General features: G+C 40.7%; 1 protein-coding gene across 5 annotated transcripts in view; it reads left to right on the top strand.

Moving 5' to 3' along the window:
- The window catches only part of LOC140481978 (uncharacterized), a 160,860-nt gene that overhangs the window by 52,049 nt on the left and 88,187 nt on the right, over window positions 1-20,624 (top strand). For all 5 annotated transcript variants that reach the window (XM_072578757.1, XM_072578759.1, XM_072578760.1 and 2 more), the window contains exons 6-10: window positions 3,455-4,048; window positions 5,465-6,109; window positions 8,433-9,146; window positions 13,714-14,331; window positions 18,333-18,950. In XM_072578757.1, the coding sequence (XP_072434858.1) occupies window positions 3,455-4,048; window positions 5,465-6,109; window positions 8,433-9,146; window positions 13,714-14,331; window positions 18,333-18,950 (3,189 nt within the window). The remainder of the gene's footprint in view (window positions 1-3,454; window positions 4,049-5,464; window positions 6,110-8,432; window positions 9,147-13,713; window positions 14,332-18,332; window positions 18,951-20,624) is intronic.

Here is a 20,624-nt window from a genome sequence, read left to right as displayed (position 1 = left end):
CCACCTAGAAGGGCAAGAGCAGCATATGAATGGAAGCACCATCACCTCCAGAATACCCTCAAAGTCATTCACTTCCCTGACTTGGAAGATTGTCTCTGTATCATCAATGTCACTGGATCAAAACCCTGGAGCTCCCTTCCTTACAGCAATGTCAGTGCACCCACCCCCATGGTCTGGATTGGTTCAAAAAGACAACTCATCACTACCTTCTCAGGGACAACTAGGGATGGCAACAAATGGTGGCCCTGCCAGGAGGACCACCTCTCATGTTTGAATAACAGAACATAAGGCAATATCCTCAAGCTGACCAGTTGTGGATGAATCTAGCCAAAGGAGTGTGCTGTCTTCAACTTGGAGACAACTCCTGGACCCAAGAGTTAGAGGGTATCACAGTGAGCGGTATAACAATGTTAGGGCCAAACCCTATTCTTGCATTTCCCCAGAATTCTCCTGTGCAGCACTGCAGCCTCAAGTTCTGTTCATTCCTGTCTGTGCAGGCACCTCACATCTCCAGATCCGTCAATGGTCAGACTTTCCCTCATCCAATTGTCCTCTTGCATACATTCCTCTCATTCCAGCTCCACAAATGGTGCTCATTTTTCCTCTTAGCACTGGCATGATGACTTCTGAGCTCTCTCTGCTTTCTCTCCTCCTGAGGAGAAGACAGCACACAATTGGCAAAAGTCAGAGACCCTGGAAATGGTCTTCTATTGACAGGCACTTGATCAGCTACAGCCACTAAATGTCCAACTGCTCCACTGGGGAAGGAGCTGTTACTCCGGTGATCTTCATGAACCATCAGAGGTACTGAAGTTAAGACATCTCAACAGAGCTGATCCTTTGACTAGAGACACTATGTTGGTGACCTTGCTTCATTAAGCTGATACTCAAGGTTTCACCCATTTCCCCAATTGAAGGTATGCATCTGAGAGGTGTTGGTGTGGTCTGTGCTGCTGTTGCTGACATGGTTGACAGTGGTGTGGTCTATGCTCTTGCCCCTTAGCAGTTAGAGCTGCAGAAATGGCTCCTATGCTGTGCTGAAGGTTGGCAGCAGTGAAATGAAAGTGAAAGTGAGAAAAGTCCTGGGCAGGTGAAGTGTCTTCCAAGAAGAAGGTGCTCTCGCCAGACAATCAATGATAGCACTACTTGGAGTATAAATGTATTAATATATGAACAGTTGTGGCAAGAACTCAAACTGTTGAGGCCAAAACATTGAAGACTTTTAAGAATGTTCTTAGGTGGAAGGGTCTTGGGAGTGTTGTTGAACAAAGAGACCTTTGAGTGCAGGTCCATAGTTCCTTGAAAGTGGAGTTGCAGGTAAACAGGATAGTGAAGAAGACGTTTGGTATGCTTGCCTTTATTGGTCAGAGCACTGAGTATAGGAGTTGGGAGGTCATGTTGCCGCTATACAGAGCATTGGTTAGGCCACTTTTGGAATGCTGTGTGTAATTCTGGTCTCCCAGCTATCGGAAGGATATTATGAAACTTGAAACCGTTCAGAAAAGATTTACAAGGCTGTTGCCAGGGTAGGGGGGATTGAGCTATAGGAAGAGGCTGAATAGGCTGGGGCTGTTTTTCCCGGAGCATTGGAGGCTGAAGGGGTGACCTTAGAGGATTATAAAATCATGAGGGGCATGGATAGGATAAATAGATAAGGTCTTTTCCCCGGGGCGAGGGAGAGCAGAATTGGATGGCATAGGTTTAGGTTGAGAGGGGAAGGATTTAAAAGGGACCTAAGGGGCTGCTTTTACACACAGAGTGTGGTGCATGTATGTATGTAATGAGCTGCCAGAGGAAGTGGTGGAGGCTGGTACAATTACAACATTTAAAAGGCATCTGGATGGATACATGAATAGGAAGGGTTTAGAGGGATATGGGCCAAGTGCTGGCAAATGGGACACGATCAATTTAGGATACGTGGTCAGCATGGACGAGTTGGACTGAAGAATCTATTTCCATGCTGTACATCTCAATGACTCAACGAAAAGGTATAGGGAGAAATCAGGAACAGAGTACAGAGTTCGATAATCAGCCATGATCATATTGAATGGAAGAGCAGCCTTGAAAGACGAAATGAACTCCTTCTGCGTCAATATTCTATGTTCGTGTGTGTTTTTTAATGCAGCTGGTCAGAGCCTTCCCAACCTGTCAGTTCCACTGAAGATACTCTTTAAGGTGCACAAAGTGATGTTTGTGATCTTCACATGCAAAGTTGAAGCTGTGCATTGTTGGGAGTTAAATTATTCATGGTTAAAACGTTTATAAATTGCTTCTTAAATCACTTCAATTGGTTTCCCATCGGAATCACAGGGGCTTCCTGCAGTACTCATAAATTATTCGTGGGAAAGCCAGACAAAGGCCAGGATGACATTGGGATTCTAACCTGAGTAGTTTTCTAAGATTTTCCCACCGCACAGGCACCAGAAGCAGATCCCGCCTGATTGGGAAAACTCTAGCCAGTGACTTAGCTCATCCAAAGTTGTGTTTATTTTTTTCAAAAAGTGCTGAATATCGAAGCAAGCTTAACAATTCTAATTGTCATACTTGTGTTTTGTCGAAAAGAAAACTTTCTAATTGCTGATGTTTCTTGCCTCTGACACCAAAAGAGTGAGAAAAGAGTCAGAGATGGGACAGTCAGATAACAAGGTGGCACGGTGGCTCAGTGGTTAGTAATGTTGCCTCATAATGCCAGAGACCTGGGTTCGATTTCAGCCTCAGGTGACTGTCTATGTGGAGTTTGCACGCTCTCCCTGTGTCTGCATGGGTTTCCTCCCACAATCCAAAGATGTGCAGGTTAGGTGAATTGGCCGTGCTAGCTCGCTCACAGGGTTCAAAGGTGTGTAGGTTGGATGAATGGGGAATGATTGGGTGGGGTACTCTTCAGAGGGTTGGTGTGGATTTGTTGGGCTGAAGGGCCTGTTTCTACACTGTAGGGATTCTTTTAAAACAAAAGGAAGCTTTCTCCATCCTATTTTAAATACCTCCCAAAGAAAAAGCAAGCTTTATTTTGTAAACATAATTCCTTTACAGGGAACTGGAAGAATGAGGGGAACAGGGGGATGAAATGAATGAGAAGGAAGCTTATATTTTCCTACTTACCTGAAATAAAATGTTTCAAAAGGGACACAGATTTCAGGTGGATTGGGCTGTCAGCAATATTGGAAATGGATGTAATTGTTGAGTTGATAGACTAGAGATGAAGAGATAGGGTTAGGAAGGGAAGAGGCGAGGACAAGGATGAACATTAAAGAGATGGAGAAGGTAATGGCACAGATGTTATTATAGGAGCAAGGTAATGGTGAAAATAAGAGCTGAAATGGAAATAGAGAACAGGAAAGCCATATGTACCCAGGTGAAAAAAAACAGCATCTTATCGTTGGAAATTTACATATGGACCGTGACATGATAAAGTTATAGACGCACACTGATCTTACATGTTTATATTTATATTCAGCTTCACCAATCATGAAGAGAGATATCGTTTTCCTAATCGATGGCTCTCCTGGGATGGGGAGATCACTTGTTCATGTTCGTGAATTTCTCAGTAACGTAATCCAGGAGCTCGATATTGGACCTGACAGAGATCAGGTTGCTGTGGTACAATACAGTTTCGGCCCAAGACTTGAATTTGGCCTCAATACTCATTCATCAAAAAATGCGATTTTGGATGTAGTAAAAAAGCTGAGATTGAAAACAGGGCGACCCCTCAACACCGGTGCTGCCCTGGACTATGTCACAAGGAATGTCTTCAGTCCATCCGCAGGGAGCAGAGGAGATGCTGGAGCTTCACAAATCCTGGTGCTCATCACTGCTGGGAAATCGAAAGATGATTTTAGACAAGCTGCAGATACAATGAAACAGGCTGGTATCGTGCCCATTGCTATTGGAGCCAAGCATGCAGATGCAGCAGAACTACAAGATTTAGTGTCTAATCCTGACTCTGTTTTGAAACTGGGGGACTTCGATGAATTGAAAACTATTCAACAAGAGTTATTGTCTAAAGTTAGAGCAACATTTGTGGTTGATGAGCCAGCACCTCCAACTGAAGGTAAATTCTTTTTTGGCAAACGACGAATGGTTCAGTCTACACCCCCAACAGCATGTTCCCGTCCAAGTCACTTTTCACCCTGACCTGGAAATATACCGCCAATCCTTCAATGTTGCTGGTCCAAAATCTTGAAACTCCCTTTTTAACAACATGTGGGTCTACCTACAACACATGGAGTGCAGTGGTTCAAGTAGGTATCTCACCACCAGCTTCTCAAGGGCAAATAAATGATGGCCCAGTCAGAGATGCCCACACACCATGAGTGAATTAAAACAAACTCAAAGCTACGGAAGAGAAACTAAAGAACATTTTTCTAATTGTAAGAGGGACGTCACAAAGACTGAGGTGATGCAATCTGCACTTTGTACTTTCAAATCACTTCATTGATTAAATTATGAGTGCATACCCCACTGCCGTGTCAGTACATTAGTACAGGAATGCATCGTATACTCCCTAACATGGCATAAATTTGTTAATGCTGATAGGCGTGAATATAATTCTTTCATATTAGAACAAAGAGATGTGACTTAGCCTTTCACCTCTCTCTTTGTCTCAACACCTGCTTTTGCAAAATATTAATCTTTTTCCCACAATGGAGTCATTTCCACTACAGATGAAGGCCATTCAGCCCATCAAGGATATATGGACTCTCCATGCAGTAATCCAGTCAGTTTCATTCTCTTATTTTGCTCCGTAGCTCTTTTAAGTTCATTTTGAAGTATGCAATTGCCTCCACCTCCATCATGCGAGTGAGGAGAAAAATAAAACCAAAATCATTCACTGGATAAAAACATTCCACCTCATATTTCCCTGTGACTTGAGTCAATTACTAAACTTTGCTTTTTCAAATTTAACCTATCCTGAAATTAGGAAAGAGGACGGTTATATCCAAGACATGACAAGTTTGAAGGTTTAAAGGCTGCTGGCTTAGCAAGTACCATTCCAACAAATGCATATTTAATGTGAATATTAGACAGTCAGCAGGAGCATGTGCTGTTGTGAGGACACTGACAATTAGTGTTTAAGCAGTTTAAAAAATCTCAGAACGCTTTATAGTTTGGACATCTGTGAAAATGTTTCTCATATTGAGCTTAGTTACATCTCATAGCTCCATTCTCTGGATTTTACCAGGCCTGTTTGGATATATACCAGAAACCTGTGACTATAGCATTAGTCATAGTTTCCTTTTCAAAACGTTGTGTAAATTTTCCTCAGGTCCGTAACTTAAAACCCATTCTCTTTGTGATTAATGGATTTAGTTTGACACAGGTCTCCCCGGTATGCTGGAGAAGCCTACAGGGGACATCAGTTATTAAAGTTCTATTAGTTGTAGAATTCAGGAAACTTTGTTAGGACAGATTTACCAGGTTTTATTTCACATTGAAAGATTTTGTCTGACCTGGTGTCTATTTTCAGTTCCAGTTGTACGAAGGGAAATGAGTGAGAGAGACGTTGTCTTCCTTATCGATGGATCAGACAATGTTAGAAACACCAATTTACCTTATGTCAAGGACTTCATCACAAGAATAATTCGGAACTTGGACATTGGAAGTGACAGGGTGCGAGTAGGTCTGGCACAGTACAGTGACGACACCGAAGCTGAATTCTATCTAAACACATACTCTTCGGAAGCTGACCTTCTGTCTCATATCAGAAGCTTCACATTGAGAGGGGGGGCAACGGTCAACACTGGTTCAGCATTGGATTTTGCCAGTAAATACTATTTCACTAGTTCTGCAGGAAGTCGAATAAAAGAAAACATCCCTCAGTTTTTGATACTTGTTACTAGTGGAAGGTCCGATGATGATGTAGAAGCACCATCAGATGCATTGAAACGAGCTGCAGTAATGACCTTTGCTGTTGGAGTCAGACACACAGACCCAGCCCAGTTAGAAGAGATGGCAATTGACCCAAGTTTGATCTTCAGTGTAAATGATTTCCACTCTCTGCCAGACTTACTGAATCAGATGATAATACCACTGACCACACTGGCAGTTCCAACAATAATAATTGAAGAACCAACAATAAAACCTGAGGAGGAACCCATTCCTACTACAGAAGGTACCTGAATTATCCTTTTTTCATATACATCTGAAATGTTATGGATTTTGAAAATGTATAACTGTTTTACATTCTTATTCCAATGTCTGTCAAAAGTAGCACAGAAGACTAGAGAGTCCAGGATATTGGGTCTAGGTTCAATGACTTGTTGTCTGACTCTAGGATGCTCAGAATTATGGATGATCTCAAAATGAAAGAAATGGAATACTGGCTCACCACCATGAACAGTGAGTCACTGACCATGATAACAGATATTTGAAAGTTTAATCCAATGCTGCTAATTTGTGGCACGCTTTTCAGTAACTCTCCATCAATTCTCTTCACCAGAGGATTTGTGATGAGTCCCTCTTGGTGAACAGCTTCAAGGACAGTTGCAGTGAACTAATTCTCAGACACACAGATTATTAGTAAACACAGATTATTAGTAAAAGGTGTAATGGGTTCACTGGTCTTTATTATGGCTTGTTTGTATGTACAAAGGTCCAGTTGCATTATGTTCAAAAATATCGAGCACAACAGTTCTATAGTTTATATGTCATGGGTACAAAACCATTACATCCTCAAAGAAATGCATTGAATTGTATAAAGTGCATTTTACCAATCCACACTGGCTATCCTTTAGTATCTCCAAGAACAGAGTGTTCTACTGCCTACCTTATACAGGTATGTAATACTTTATCCAAAATTCTGAAATCCATAAAGTTCCAAAATCCAAAGTTTATTTTGTGAAGTTTTTTTTCTGTATAACAAGGTTGTTTGGTGTGAGAACAGGTTACCCAACTCCACACGCACTCAACCCATGTCACTCAGATGTGATGTGGCGGCATGGCCCAGCACTAGCAGGTGTCAATTGTGTCTCAGCACTTGTACTACTTACACGTGTGTCTGCTGTTAATTATTTTTTTTAAAAATTTCACTGTGAAAATGTCATTTATTCTGAAATCTGAAAAATTCTGAAATCCAAACAATAACTGGCCCCAAGGATTTTGGATAAAGGAATGTGTATCTGTACTGAGATGTCAGGACAAACTTATTGAAAATTTAAGGCCACGGCATCCACATTTGCACATTTGCAATTAATATTTGGCTCTTCCAAATCCACTTAAAAAGTGCTAATCTCAGAACTTGCTTTGGAAATAATAGCAGAAAGATTGTGAATCTATACATGGGAAGTCACTCTCTCTTGTAGAGCAAAGTGTGCAGAGGACACTGAATGTCTGCAGAGGGATATAGATAGGTTAAGTGAGTAGGCAATGGGCTAGCAGATGAAGTACAATGTTGGTAAATGTGAGGTCATCCATTTTGATAAGAATAACAGCAAAACAACCTATTATTAAATGGTGAAAAATTGCAGCACGCTGCTGTGCAGAAGGACCTGGGTGTCCTTGTGCACGAATCATAAAAAGTTGCTTTGCAGGTGTAACAGGTAATTAAGAAGACAAATGGAGTTTTGCCCCCTTCATTGCGAGAGGGACAGAGTTTAAAAATAGGAAGGTTATGCTGCAGCTATATAGGGCACTGGTAAGGCCATATCTGGAATACTGTGTACAGTTTTGGTCTTATGTGAGAAAGAATGTACTGGCATAGGATACAGGGGAGCTTCACTAAGTTGATTCTGGAGTTGAGGAGTTTGGCTTATGGGGAGCGATTGAGTAGATGGGATTTTACACATTGGAATTTAGAAGAATGAGGGGGGATCTTACAGAAATATATACAATCATGAAGGAAATGCATAAGATCGAAGCAGTGTTTCCACTGGCTGGTAAAATTAGAACTAAGGGGCATAGCCTCAGAATAAGGGGGAGCAGGTTTAGGACTGAGTTGAGGAAGAACTTCTTCAACCAAAGAGTTGTGTATCTGTGAAATTCCCTGCCCAGTGAAGCAGTTGAGGCTACCTGGTTGAATGTTTTTAAGGCAAAGATAGATGGATTTTTGAACAGTAAAGGAAATAAGGGTTCAGGTGAGTGGATGGTAAATGGGTCTGAGTCCACAAAAAGTTCAGTTATGATCTTATTGAATGGTAGAGCAGACCAGATGGCCTACTCCTGTTCCCATTTCTTATGTTCTTTAATGTTTTAAAATGGGCAGGAATCCACTGATTATTATTTACAGATTACTATCAATGAAAGGAACCTCATAAATAGGTCATTACTTTAGTCATTCATAAGCAATTAAAATTTCTATGATATAATGTTATGGTCTCAAAATAACAGCATAAGATTCTAATAAGGGTAAGTTGCAGATTATTATTCACTTAGTATTTCCTCAATGTACATCTTTATATTTTCCTTATGTATACTAACCCTATTTTAAATTTATTCAGTTCCTGCAGTCAGAAAGAGAGATATCGTCTTCCTAATCGATGGCTCTCCTGGGATGGGAAGATCATTTGTTCAAGTCCGTGAGTTCCTCAGTAATGTAATCCAGGAACTTGATATCGGACCTGACAAAGATCAAGTGGCTGTGGTACAATACAGTTCAGGCCCAAGACTTGAATTTGCCCTCAACACTCATTCAACTACAAATGCAGTTTTAGATACAATTAAAAAGCTGAGACTGAAAAGAGGGCGACCCCTCAACACCGGTGCTGCCCTGGACTATGTCACAAGGAATGTCTTCAGTCCATCTGCAGGGAGCAGGGGCCTTGCTGGAGCTTCACAAATCCTGGTGCTCATCACCGCTGGGAAATCGAAAGATGATGTTGGACAGGCAGCAGATGCAATGAAACAGGCTGGTATCGTGTCCATTGCTATTGGAGCCAAGTATACCGATACAACGGAACTACAACAGATAGTGTCTCATCCTGACTCTGCTTTCAGACTGGGAGACTTCAAAGAGTTGGAAACCATTCAACAAGGGTTATTCTCTAAAGTTGGAGTTGTGTCTGTGATTGAGGAACCAATCCCTCCTACTGAAGAGGAACCAATCCCTCCTACTGAAGAGGAACCAATCCCTCCTACTGAAGAGGAACCAATCCCTCCTACTGAGAAGGAACCAATCCCTCCTACTGAAGAGGAACCAATCCCTCCTACTGAAGGTATAATTGTTTAGCAAATACATATGGTTTTGTCAAAATTATATAAGAACAAGTAAAAGAGCATGTTTTATATTGCAGGGCTGATGTCACCAAGATTGGGGTTGCAAACTATGCACGTTTCCACCAAATTATTTTACTGTTTAAATTCTAAATACATACTGCATTACCACTGCCAATGTCATTGCTTTAATAAAGCAGTGCATAGGATACTGTGTAGAGCACTGAAGTATACGTCCAACATAGAATAATTTAATCTATTCTGATGAGAATGAGGGCACTAAAAGTGTGTTTTTCAGAATTTTTGGATTGTATGCCATATTTCAACACAATACAACTGCTTGCCAAACCACTTATTTATCTTTTTACTCCCCTCTCACCAACAGCAAGTGTAGCCTTTCTCTTAAGATTAACAACTAAGGTCAAATTCTGATTTCATTTCAAAATTGAATTATCACCAAAAATTACAAACAATAGACAACACATGCCATCTAAAGGTTAATACATTATCTGAGGAACCGATTCCGCTCATTGAAAGTCTCCATTTCCTCCACAGTCAGCAGAAAGTCATGAGATAGCATTTTTCAATTATGGTTTTGATCTGAAATTTTAAACAAAATATCTTTTCCTAACCACATCTGTTACTAGACTAGTGGATATTAGGAATGCCCCCACCAACATGAGGTCATTTCAACTCATGCCAAATACCTATATAGATGTTGTTATGCTTCTTCATCCTATATACCATGGCGTGCTGTTCATATGGAGTAGATGGGGAATGGAGACCTGCATGGCCAATGTCTCAATGTGAGGTGGGTATCAATATTCTCCATAAACTCAACTGCCTAACATACAATACCTTGGTCTCTTTAATATCTTGTCATCACAGACCATGTCTGGTATCATATACTCATACAGTGTTATTTGCCAATGAAATTGCACAGGAACTAATAGGACCTCACAAGAGCACTTTTTTTCTCACTCTATGAATGGAGAATTCCATGATCTTGTTTTTTACAAAAAAGCTGGATGCCAACTGTTAATTTGTTAAGAGAGAGAGAGGGATTGGGTGTTATGCCAATACTGCCAACTTGTTTGAAAATCTGATTTTTCTGTGAAGGTTTTGAGTTAATTGACTACTACATAATCTAAAATTGTTGTAAAAGCAGGTTGATTTAGCATTTAATTGCAGATTGCAAGCAATTTCTTGTGCAGCATTATATATTAGCTCTACAAACCCACTCCCATTATGATGTCAACCGGGCTAATGCGCAAGCATCTTATCAGGGTAAGACTATAATGAAATATATACCAATCAGTGCCAAAATTCCAGCTGTTGCCTGGAGGAAACTTGCTGAGAAAGGAAAAGAAAACGTGTTGTGTGCTTGTCACTTTACAAATCCTGATAATGCCTCCTGTTGCTCCCTAGAGAGTATATTAGGGACCAAGTCTTGACATAATTCATCATTGACATATGTTTGGTAAGACGTGACCTTTTCACACACTGCTTCCTGGGAGGTCAAGCTTGTTTTGTCACCATACTGCACAAGGAAGCAGTGCAGTCCAGTGATTGTCCTTGTCTGTATGTTTTCTTTCCTTTAGATAGCTCTCCCTTCTGCAAAAGTGTCACATGTTGTGTTGAAAATAAATCAACAGTTCTTCTGCTCCTCCATTATTTGTTGATCAGCTGACAATTCACTCTTAACTTTCCAGCACCTTAGCGTCCTGAATTCTAATCCTAACCCTAAGCATCAACAACATTATGTGGCCTAGAAGAGAACAATATGATGCACATTTGCACAATCATTTAGTGTTGAGTTGAACAAGCTTTTGAATGACACAAACATACTTAGCAGTACATGAGAGTTGAATTGCCCATTTGCTGTTGTAAGGAATTTTTGTTTTTCAACTTATCATTTCATGGAAAGTAGGTCTTGGTGGCATTTATTGCTGATCCCTAAGCTCTCGAGAAGGTGGTGCTGAGCCACCTCCCTGAACTGCTGCAGTCCGTATGGAGTAAGTTTACCCATGATGATGTTGTAGAAGGGGTTCCAGGATCTTGACCAAATAACAATGCATGATGTTTGGCTGAGAGGGAGTCTTGGAGGAGGTGATGCATCCACTGTCCTTAGCCCACTAGATGTTATGCATTTAGAAGGTCCTGGGTGAGCTGCTGCTCTGTATCCTGTCAATCATTCACACTGCAAATCTGAATAAAAAATTTTCTAATCTCAGTTTGTTATTGATGCAACAAATTATTGGAACATGTTCCCCACGTACAGTATTTTGATTCCAATTCTGGAGCAACTGGGTACAGACACAATGGGCTAGATGGCTTCACTTTGCACCAGAACAATTCTGTGAACTGACCACATTGGTAAATAGAAGTTGCTGTCATGTTAAAGGATTACAGCTGATAGTAGACTGCAATTCTCCTGTCTTTGGCTGTGTTTGCAAACGAATATAATTCACTCAACAACAGATATGAACATTTGAAACACACAAAAAATGTAGTCCGTGAAATGTTTAAATGACTTTTATCCCATTCTCATGTATCTTTACAGCCTAACCAATTAAAACCATGCTCCTGAATTGGGATGTCCAGGATGCATTAAAGAGGCTTGGCTGACAATCTGCACATCCATTGGAGAGCTGCACCAGCACAGCCCCAGGGAAAATATTGTTTTATTGACATCTCTGGATCTTAGATTTACTCTGCCAATTACATACTGTATATACTTGTGTATAGGTTGAATTTTGAAGACTGTTTTTTAAGCTGAAATGAGAGGGCCGACTTATACACGAGGTATTGTTTTCGAGGGGATGAAATTCATGCTTGGCATGAGTCAAAAACTGGACAAACAAAGCCAGAACTGTATATAAAATAATACACAACAAAAGGAAAAAAAATTATGGCCGTTATTGAATATTTATCTACAAAATAACCCCCCATTCTGCCTGCTATGGTAAAACAGTACTGTCGTACTGTATTCCAGTTACCAGCACCGTAAAGTACATGTAGGTCTACACGTATGTACAAAAGTTAATAAGCATATCAGCAGGTGGTCAGGCCATCTGCTGGAGGTATTTGTACAATACCCCTGAAAAACTAGGATTGACTTACACACGAGGTAAATGAAATATATCAGATATTTTTGGCCAAAAATAAGGGGTTTACTTATACATGAGATTGACCCATACATGAGTATATATGGTAATATTTCGCTCTATTGTGCCTTTTCTTGTGCCATGCTTTATCAACTCTGATTTCTCCAGCATTTGCAGTCCCTATTGTCTCCAAGGTTAATGGATCTCAAAACCTTGCAGTTTGTGATATTGTTATTTAAAAGGGACTTGATGATTGACACTGTTATTGGCTTGATGTGAAATGAGTTTCTTTTTCACGAAAGCAGAATGCCATAAATGAATGATTGAGGGTCCATGGGAAATTAGTGGGGAAGCATAGCTCAAAGGCAGAGGTAAGACTTTTTGAAATTACTATTCAAATTGTAACCTCATCCATGCCATAGTTCCTGGCATCAAGATCTTATTAATCCTTTAAACATGAGCCTGACTCCATGAAAATTGTGGTGGACCAGGACATGCCAATCTCCAAATGGAGCTGACAAGGTTAGGAATGAAGGGAGCGCAGATTTACAACTCAAACCAGCCTACAGCCATAACCTGTATTGGTGAAAACTGGCGCTCCTGGGTCCTGGCGGCATTTTATCACATCTCCATAGTGTCTCTCTCACACGATGGAAATCCAGCACTAAAAGGCAGTATATTGCAGCTCAGCTTTCATGACCACTATTATAGTAATTGTTTGTGGTCCTTTCCAATACTCCAGGCAAATATCTGTATCAAAATTCTGGAAGTGAACTTTAGAGTCAGAAGAGGAACTTGGTAGCCTGCAAGGGTGCTCTTAGCTTATTACAGGAAACTATAATGCACTTTGTGCTTATAGTTCTGCTTTCCTGATGTGTGTAGTGGCAGGAGATCAGGGAAGAAGAGAATGGGAAGAAAGTGCTCCCCCTGGTGTTGTGAAGCTGCAAAATAGAAAAGCACATGAGAGTCAAATAGCCATGATGATATCCTGAAAATGGGAGAGGTCCCCTTGTGGTGCAGTGATAATGACTGGGAGCTCAGGTTCAAGTCCTACCTGTTTCAGAGGTGTGTAATACCAAGTCTGAACAGATGATTGGGGAAAACGAAATAAAGGCTGCAAATAAACTTCCAGGGCAACAACTTTAAAAAAGTTTATAAAAGCAAACTACTGTAGATGCTGAGTATCTGAAAAATGAAAAGAGAATACGTAACAAGTTCAATGGGTTTGACAGCATTTGTTGAGAAAGAAAAATGCATAACTTTTTAAATCCAGAATAACTTCTTTCAGAATCCTTCCTAAACTAATTTTAGAAATGTAGTGTGCATCCATAATAGACAGCACTGTGTGAAGCAGAATTGATTAAATTCTCACAGTGCACTCTTCCAATGATGCATACTGTTGTTCTTGAATATCTAGCAATTTCATGTGAGCTCAATAATTACAATCTTTTATTCTTTCCAGTTGTTCCACAAGAAGTGAACAGGAGAGACATTGTCTTCCTCATCGATGGATCAGTTTATGTTGGAAATATTAATTTTATTAATATCCGTGAATTCATCACAAGATTAATAGGCACCTTGGACATTGGAAGTGACAGAGTGCAAGTAGCTGTGGTGCAGTACAGTGATGATGTGAAAACGGAATCCTACCTAAACAGCTACTCATCAAAAGCTGATCTTTTGTCTCATGTGAAAGGGTTGAGTGCGAAAGGGGGTCGAGTGGTTAACACTGGGGCAGCACTGGACTATGTCCTTAAAAACCACTTCACAAAATCTGCAGGAAGTAGGAAAGAGCAGGGTGTTCCTCAGATTTTGATGTTGTTCACTGGTACTAAGTCCAGAGATGACATCAAACCATCAGCAGATGCCCTGAAGCGAGCTGCTGTACAGACCCTCACTGTAGGAGCCAAGAGAGCAAACCCAGCACAGTTAAAAGAAATTTCGAGTGACCCCAACTTGGCCTTCAATTTAAAGGAATTTCGCTCTCTATCAGACATACAGAGTCAGGTGCTGACACAATTATCTACACTGCCGGCCTTACCACAAACTACTGAAAAGCCAATGGTGACCATCAATGAAGGTATCTCAATTAATTTTCTCTAAGCACTTATTGTTGCCTTGTTAGTAATATTAGTGCATGATAAACATATTCATGTGACATTACCCAAAAGGTAATGATTTAAAACACAAATATTTTCATGTGAATGTAGTCTGTCAGAGATTTCTGGGGCCAATGTTGCAGGACACCTTTACTTGCTCTATTATTGGTACATCTTCCAGCTGTTTCTCTTCTGGTTGTTACACTTTCTGCAAAACCCCTGTCTTCATAATCAGCTTAATCTGACTTTTGACTTGTTGAAAGTCATGCTCAGTTCCTGCATTGCCATCCTATCAGCCAACACCGTGTTCAGAGCTCATAGACCTCCATGGAAGCTTCAACCTATAAAGAACAGCCTAGTTTTGCTAAACATTAAAATGCTTTAAAGCTTCAGCATTTTGAGGGGGGTTGATTCATGTCATCATGAGTAGGGGGATTAAACCTTTCTGCACCTCTGTTATTTAAATCGCAAGTAATTTGTTCAACAATATTTGTTATTAGTATTCTAAACAGCAAGGCAGTGCTTTTAACACACAGTTCAGGATTGAAAGTAATTCTATGAGGGATCATGAGTGTTCTAGTGGTGTAGTGGGGGTGTTACTGCATGCATGTATCATGGGCTCAGTTTACATTTACCTAGGCACTCAGAAGGTAATAAATGTATGAATATGCCACATCAGGGAGAGACTGGAAGCAACCGATGTCAAGAAGTGAAGGTGATTATCGGACTGGGCTTTTGCATGATTTAAATATTTGCATTTACCAGAAGAACCCATGAACAATCTTAGCTTGCATTGATATAATGCCTTTAAAATTCATGTGTCAAGATTATTCAAAGGATTGTCATAAAGCATAAATCAATACAAATCCATAATAGGAAATATTAGATTAAACAGACACGGTTTCTCATGTTTTAAAATAGGAAAGAGGGATATACGAAATGCAGGATAGAATTCCTAAACACTGAGCCTTAGTTGCAGAAGGCATAGCTGCCAATGCTGGAACAATTAAAACTGAGAGTGATTAAGAGACTAGAATTAGAAAAGGACAGATACCATAAAATTATAGAGATAAAGAAGATGAAGACATGGAGGGCTTAGATTTTGAAAATCTAAGTATGGTTATAACCAGAAGTGAATGTAAGTCAGCAGGATAATGGGTGAATAGGATTTGTCAGCAGAGATTTGAATAATCTAAAGTTTATTGAGGCTGGGTGCATTGGAATAGCAAAGTCTTGAAATAACAGAAATATGATTTAGAGTTTAAGCAGATGAGGTGGTGCAAGGCTGAAGTTGGGTTATATTATGGAAATGTAGATCGATGTCTTAGTAATAGCATGGATATGAAATGGGAGGTTAATGTGTCACTCCTCTTACAAGCACGCTGCTTCAACCTCAGAAAGTTGCAGGGACTCAGTAGACAGGGAATGGAGTTTGTGATGGCATCGGAAGACAATGCCTCCAATCTTCAGGATGTGGAGTTGCTTGTGTTGGACTGGGGTGCACAAAGTTAAAAATCACAGGTTATAGTCCAACAGGTTTACTTCAAAGTACAAGCTTTTGGAGTGCTGCTTGCTTGTCAGGTAGCTAGTTATCTGATTTTTAACTTCAATCTTCATAACATTAGCAAATCTCTGCTCATCTCAACTTGGATGTTGGATGAACAGTCTGATATGTGCGTGAGATGGAAGAGTAGAGAGTGTTTGGTGGGATTTTGAAATGGGTGTCAGGATACATAGAGAAACATGACAAATCTCTTCATATTCTATACATACCATTATCATAAATAGTAGACTGGTAGCCTGCACAGCCCGGCTGCATTAGGGAATGACTACACTTAATATTGATACACCTCAGTGGTGTACAGCTATGTCACTGCTATGATTATTTGAGTTTCCTGTTGATGAAATTAGATTCTCTGTCAATACAGCATTTTTGGAGTCTTAGGCAACATCTTAAAGTGAAAAAGTATGCAAAATCTACAGTGAAAAAAACAAATCAGGAGGGGAAACGTTATTCAGAATGTGAGTAAAGTGTTTGATGTTTTAGAAACTTCTTTGCAACTCAAGTGTTCCTTTAAGATAGCTGCATACTTACAATCTTATTTAATACTTTGAAAAATCAGAGTTTCATGTCTATAGTGATATAGAGTCCATTGACGGTTATTTACAACTAGGGAGAGAATAGGGCTTACTCAAAGATCAGCAAGGCAGCCTTTGTGAGGAGCTGCAGGAGATGGAGAAGATACTAAATGAGTATTTTGCCTCAGTTTTTACTGTGGAAAACGACATGGAAGATATAGAATGTAGGGAAATAGATGGTGACAAATTGAAAAATGTCCATATTGCAGAGGAGGAAATGTTGGTTGTCTCGAAATGCATAGAAGTGGATAAATCCCCAGGACCTGATCAGGTGTAGCCTAGAATTCTGTGGGATGCTAGAGAAGTGATTGCTGTGCCCCTTGCTGAGATATTTCTATCAGCGATAGTCACAGGTGAGGTGCCGAAACACCGGAGTTTGGCTAATGCGGTGCCACTATCTAGGAAAGGTGGTAAGAACAAGCCAGGGAACCAGTGAGCCTGACGTCGCTGGTGGGCAAGATGTTGGAGGCAATCCTGAGGGACAGGATGTACATGTATTTGGAAAGGCAAGGAATGACTATTGATAGTCAACATGGCTTTGTGTGTGGGAAATCATGTCTCACAGACGTGATTGAGGTTTTGAAGAAGTAACGAAGAAGATTGATGAGAGCAGAGCAGTGGACATGATCTATATGGACTTCAGGAAGGTGTTCGACAAGATTCCAAATGAGAGACTGATTAGCAAGGTTAGATCTCAGGAACCACAAGGAAAACAAGCCATTTGGTACAGAACTGACTCAAAGGTAAAAGACAGAGGGTGGTGGTGGTGGAGGGTTGTTTTTCAGACTGGAGGCCTGTGACCTGTGGAGTGCCACAAGAATCGGTGCTGGGCCCTCTACTTTTCATCATTTATATAAATGATTTGGATGTGAGCATAAGAGGTGTAGTTAGTAAGTTTGTAGATGACACCAAAATTGGAGGTGTAATGGACAGCAAAGATTACCTCGAATTATAATGGGATCTTGATCAAATGGGCCAATAGGCTGAGGAGTGGCAGATGGAGTTTAAGTTAGAGAAATGTGAGGTGTTGTATTTTGGGAAAGCAAATCTTAGCAGGACTAATACTCTTAATGGTAAGGTGCTCGAGAGTGTTGCTGATCAAAGAGACCTTGGAGTAAAAGTTCATTACTCCTTGAAAGTGGAGTCGCAGGTAGATAGGATAGTGAAGAAGGCATTTGGAATGCTTTCCTTTATTGGTCAGAGTATTGAGTACAGGAGTTGGAAGGTTATGTTGCAGCTGTACAGAACATTGGTTAGGCCACTTTTGGAATATTGCGTGCAATTCTGGTCTCCTTTCTATCGGAAGGATGTTATGAAACTTGAAAGGGTTCAGAAGAGATTTACAAGTATGTTGCCAGGGTTGGAGGATTTGAGCTATTGGAAGAGTTTGAATATGCGACAGCTGTTTACCCGGAGTGTCCGAGGCTGAGGGATGACCTTATAGAGGTTTATAAAATCATTAGGGGCATGGATAGTGTAAATAGAAAAGGTCATTTCCCTGGGGTAGGGAGTACAGAACTAGAGGGTAGAAATTTAGGGTGAGAGGGGAAAGATATAAAAGAGAGCTAAGGGGCAACTTTTCCACGCAGAGGGTGGTGTGTGTGGAATGGGCTACCAGAGGAAGTGCTGAAGGCTAGTACAATTGGAACATTTAAAAGGCATCTGGATGAGTATATGAATAGAAAGGGTTTCGAGAGATATGGGCCGGGTGCTGGCAGGTGGGACTAGATTAGGTTGGGATATCTGGTCGGCATGGACGAGTTGGACTGAAAGGTCTATTTCCATGTCGTACATCTCTATGACTCCATGATTCTAATAGATTAAAATCTGTATTTCTTTGCAGTAATGCCAAAATTAGCGAGCAAACGAGACATTGTTTTCCTTATTGATGGATCAGACTATGTTGGGAATGCAGATTTTACTTTCGTACGTGACTTTCTCTCAAGTATCATTGGAAACCTCGATATTGGAAGTGACAGAGTGCGAGTCGGTCTGGTACAGTTCAGTAATTATGCAGAAACTGAATTCTATCTGAACACTTATTCTGCTGAAGATGAAATTCTGCTTCATGTGAAAGGACTCCGATTGAGAGGTGGGACACCATTAAACACTGGAGCAGCACTCGACTATGTTTATAGAAATCACTTCATCAGATCTTCAGGAAGTAGGAAAGAGGAAGGGGTTCCTCAGTTACTGGTGCTCATCACTGCTGGGAGATCCAGAGATTATATCAAACAATCTGTGGATGCACTGAAACGAGCTGAAGTAACAATGTTTGCTGTTGGAACCAGGAATGCAGACTCAGCACAACTCAGAGAGATTGCAAGTGACCCCAGTTTGCTTCTCAGTGTCGAAGAATTCCGCTCTCTGCCTCAGACACAGGAGCAGCTGATGCTTTCAATGTCAAATCCACCTGCACCACCAGAATCGACAGACCGCCCAAGTGTTCCTGTAAACCCAGGTATTTTACTTCATTTTTCATTTACAGGAATGCTAATTAAACTGCAGAGTTTTTTTTATCTGAAATTGTGCACTGTATTTGAAAACTTTTCAGATTTTAGACTCAGGGGAAGATACTTATTCTGATATCACTGTTTCAAACAGGAAATTTCTGTTGTTGGTATTTTTTAAAATATCTAGAAGACTATCCTTGGCCTGTGATGGGTTTTGTGAAGGCATGCAACTAATGCCTCCTTAGTGTTATTGCCAATCAATAAAGCTGATGGGCTTTGATTATCTGGCAGATCTCAACTGGTGGGATGTTTGTCTTGGGATCCTAGATTGTGTGGAAGGCCCATTGCTGCCCAGTCAGAATGAGACATAATTTCATGGGCCTTCCCCAAAGGAGGTGATGTGCCAAGATCCTCATCACTTCCATTAAATCTAGTCTGGAAGTGCCACAAGTCCTTTGCTGCAAGTAAAATTGTGCATAGCAATCCAGTGTCCAACATCTCTCTTCTTTACAAAATCCTCAAACAGAAAAGCAAGAGATGCTAAACTATTCATTCTGCCCCCAATACATTTAGAAGCATTTGTTTCGAAAATACATAAACATCCATCACAATAACCACAAACAAGAAGTGAGTTTATAGTTTAAAATGGAGTTGCACTGACATTCTAAATTCAATTCGAAATAGAGCAATGGTAAGTAACATTAATAGATCTAACTTTGTTTAGAGATTACAGAACATCAGAAAGGCTGGAGTGCACTTGCATTGTGTCCACAAGGCTTTAAACTTAGTGACTCATTCAAGTAGGTGGCTGAGAGGGTACCCCCTATGGATAGAGGGAGGAACAAATTACCTCTGATGCTGAAATCTGTACCGAAAACTACAATTGCTGGAGTTCACAGCAGATCAGATAGCATCCACTGAGAGAGAGTAAGCTGATGCTTCGAGTCTAGATGCCTCTTCGTCAGCGCTATGGACATACATGGTCAAACATTGTATGTTACCCAGAATGAGTACTTAAATTGCCCTGTAATCTGTCTTTACTAATCTTACACTTCGTTATAAAGTCATAGAGTCATAGAGATGTATAGCATGGAAACGGACTCTTCAGTCCAACTCGTCCTTGTTGACCAGACATCCTAGACTAATCTAGTCCCATTTACCAGCATTTTGTCCATACCCCTCTAAACCCTGTCTATTCATATACCCATCCAGATACCTTTAAATGCTGTAATTGTACCCGCCTCTACCACTTCCTCTGGCAGGTCATTCCAACACGCACCACCCTTTACATGAAAAAGTTGCCTCTTAGGTCCCTTTTAAATCTTTCCCCTCTCAACTTAAACCTATTTTGTCTACATTTGGACTCACCCGTCCCAGGGAAAAGACCTTGTCTATTTACCCTATCCATGCCCCTCATGATTTTATAAGCCTCTCAACCTCCAACGCTCCAGGGAGGTGTAATGGAGAGTAAAGAAGGTTACTTCAGCGCACAACGGGACGTAGATCAGATGGACCAACAGGCTGAGGAGGGGCAGGTGGAGCTTAATTTAGATAAATATGAGGTGTTGCCTTTTGGAAAGGCAAATCAGGGCAACACTTATACACTTAATGGTAAGGGCCTGGGAAATGTTGCTGAACAAAGAGATCTTGGAGTGTAGGCTCATAGTTCCTTGAAAGTGGAG

The sequence above is a fragment of the Chiloscyllium punctatum genome, chromosome 10 (genome assembly GCF_047496795.1).
Source record: "Chiloscyllium punctatum isolate Juve2018m chromosome 10, sChiPun1.3, whole genome shotgun sequence".
NCBI lineage: Eukaryota > Metazoa > Chordata > Chondrichthyes > Orectolobiformes > Hemiscylliidae > Chiloscyllium > Chiloscyllium punctatum.
The sequence above is the reverse complement of the archived record's forward strand: the minus strand, read 5'-3'. Positions and strand labels throughout refer to the sequence as shown.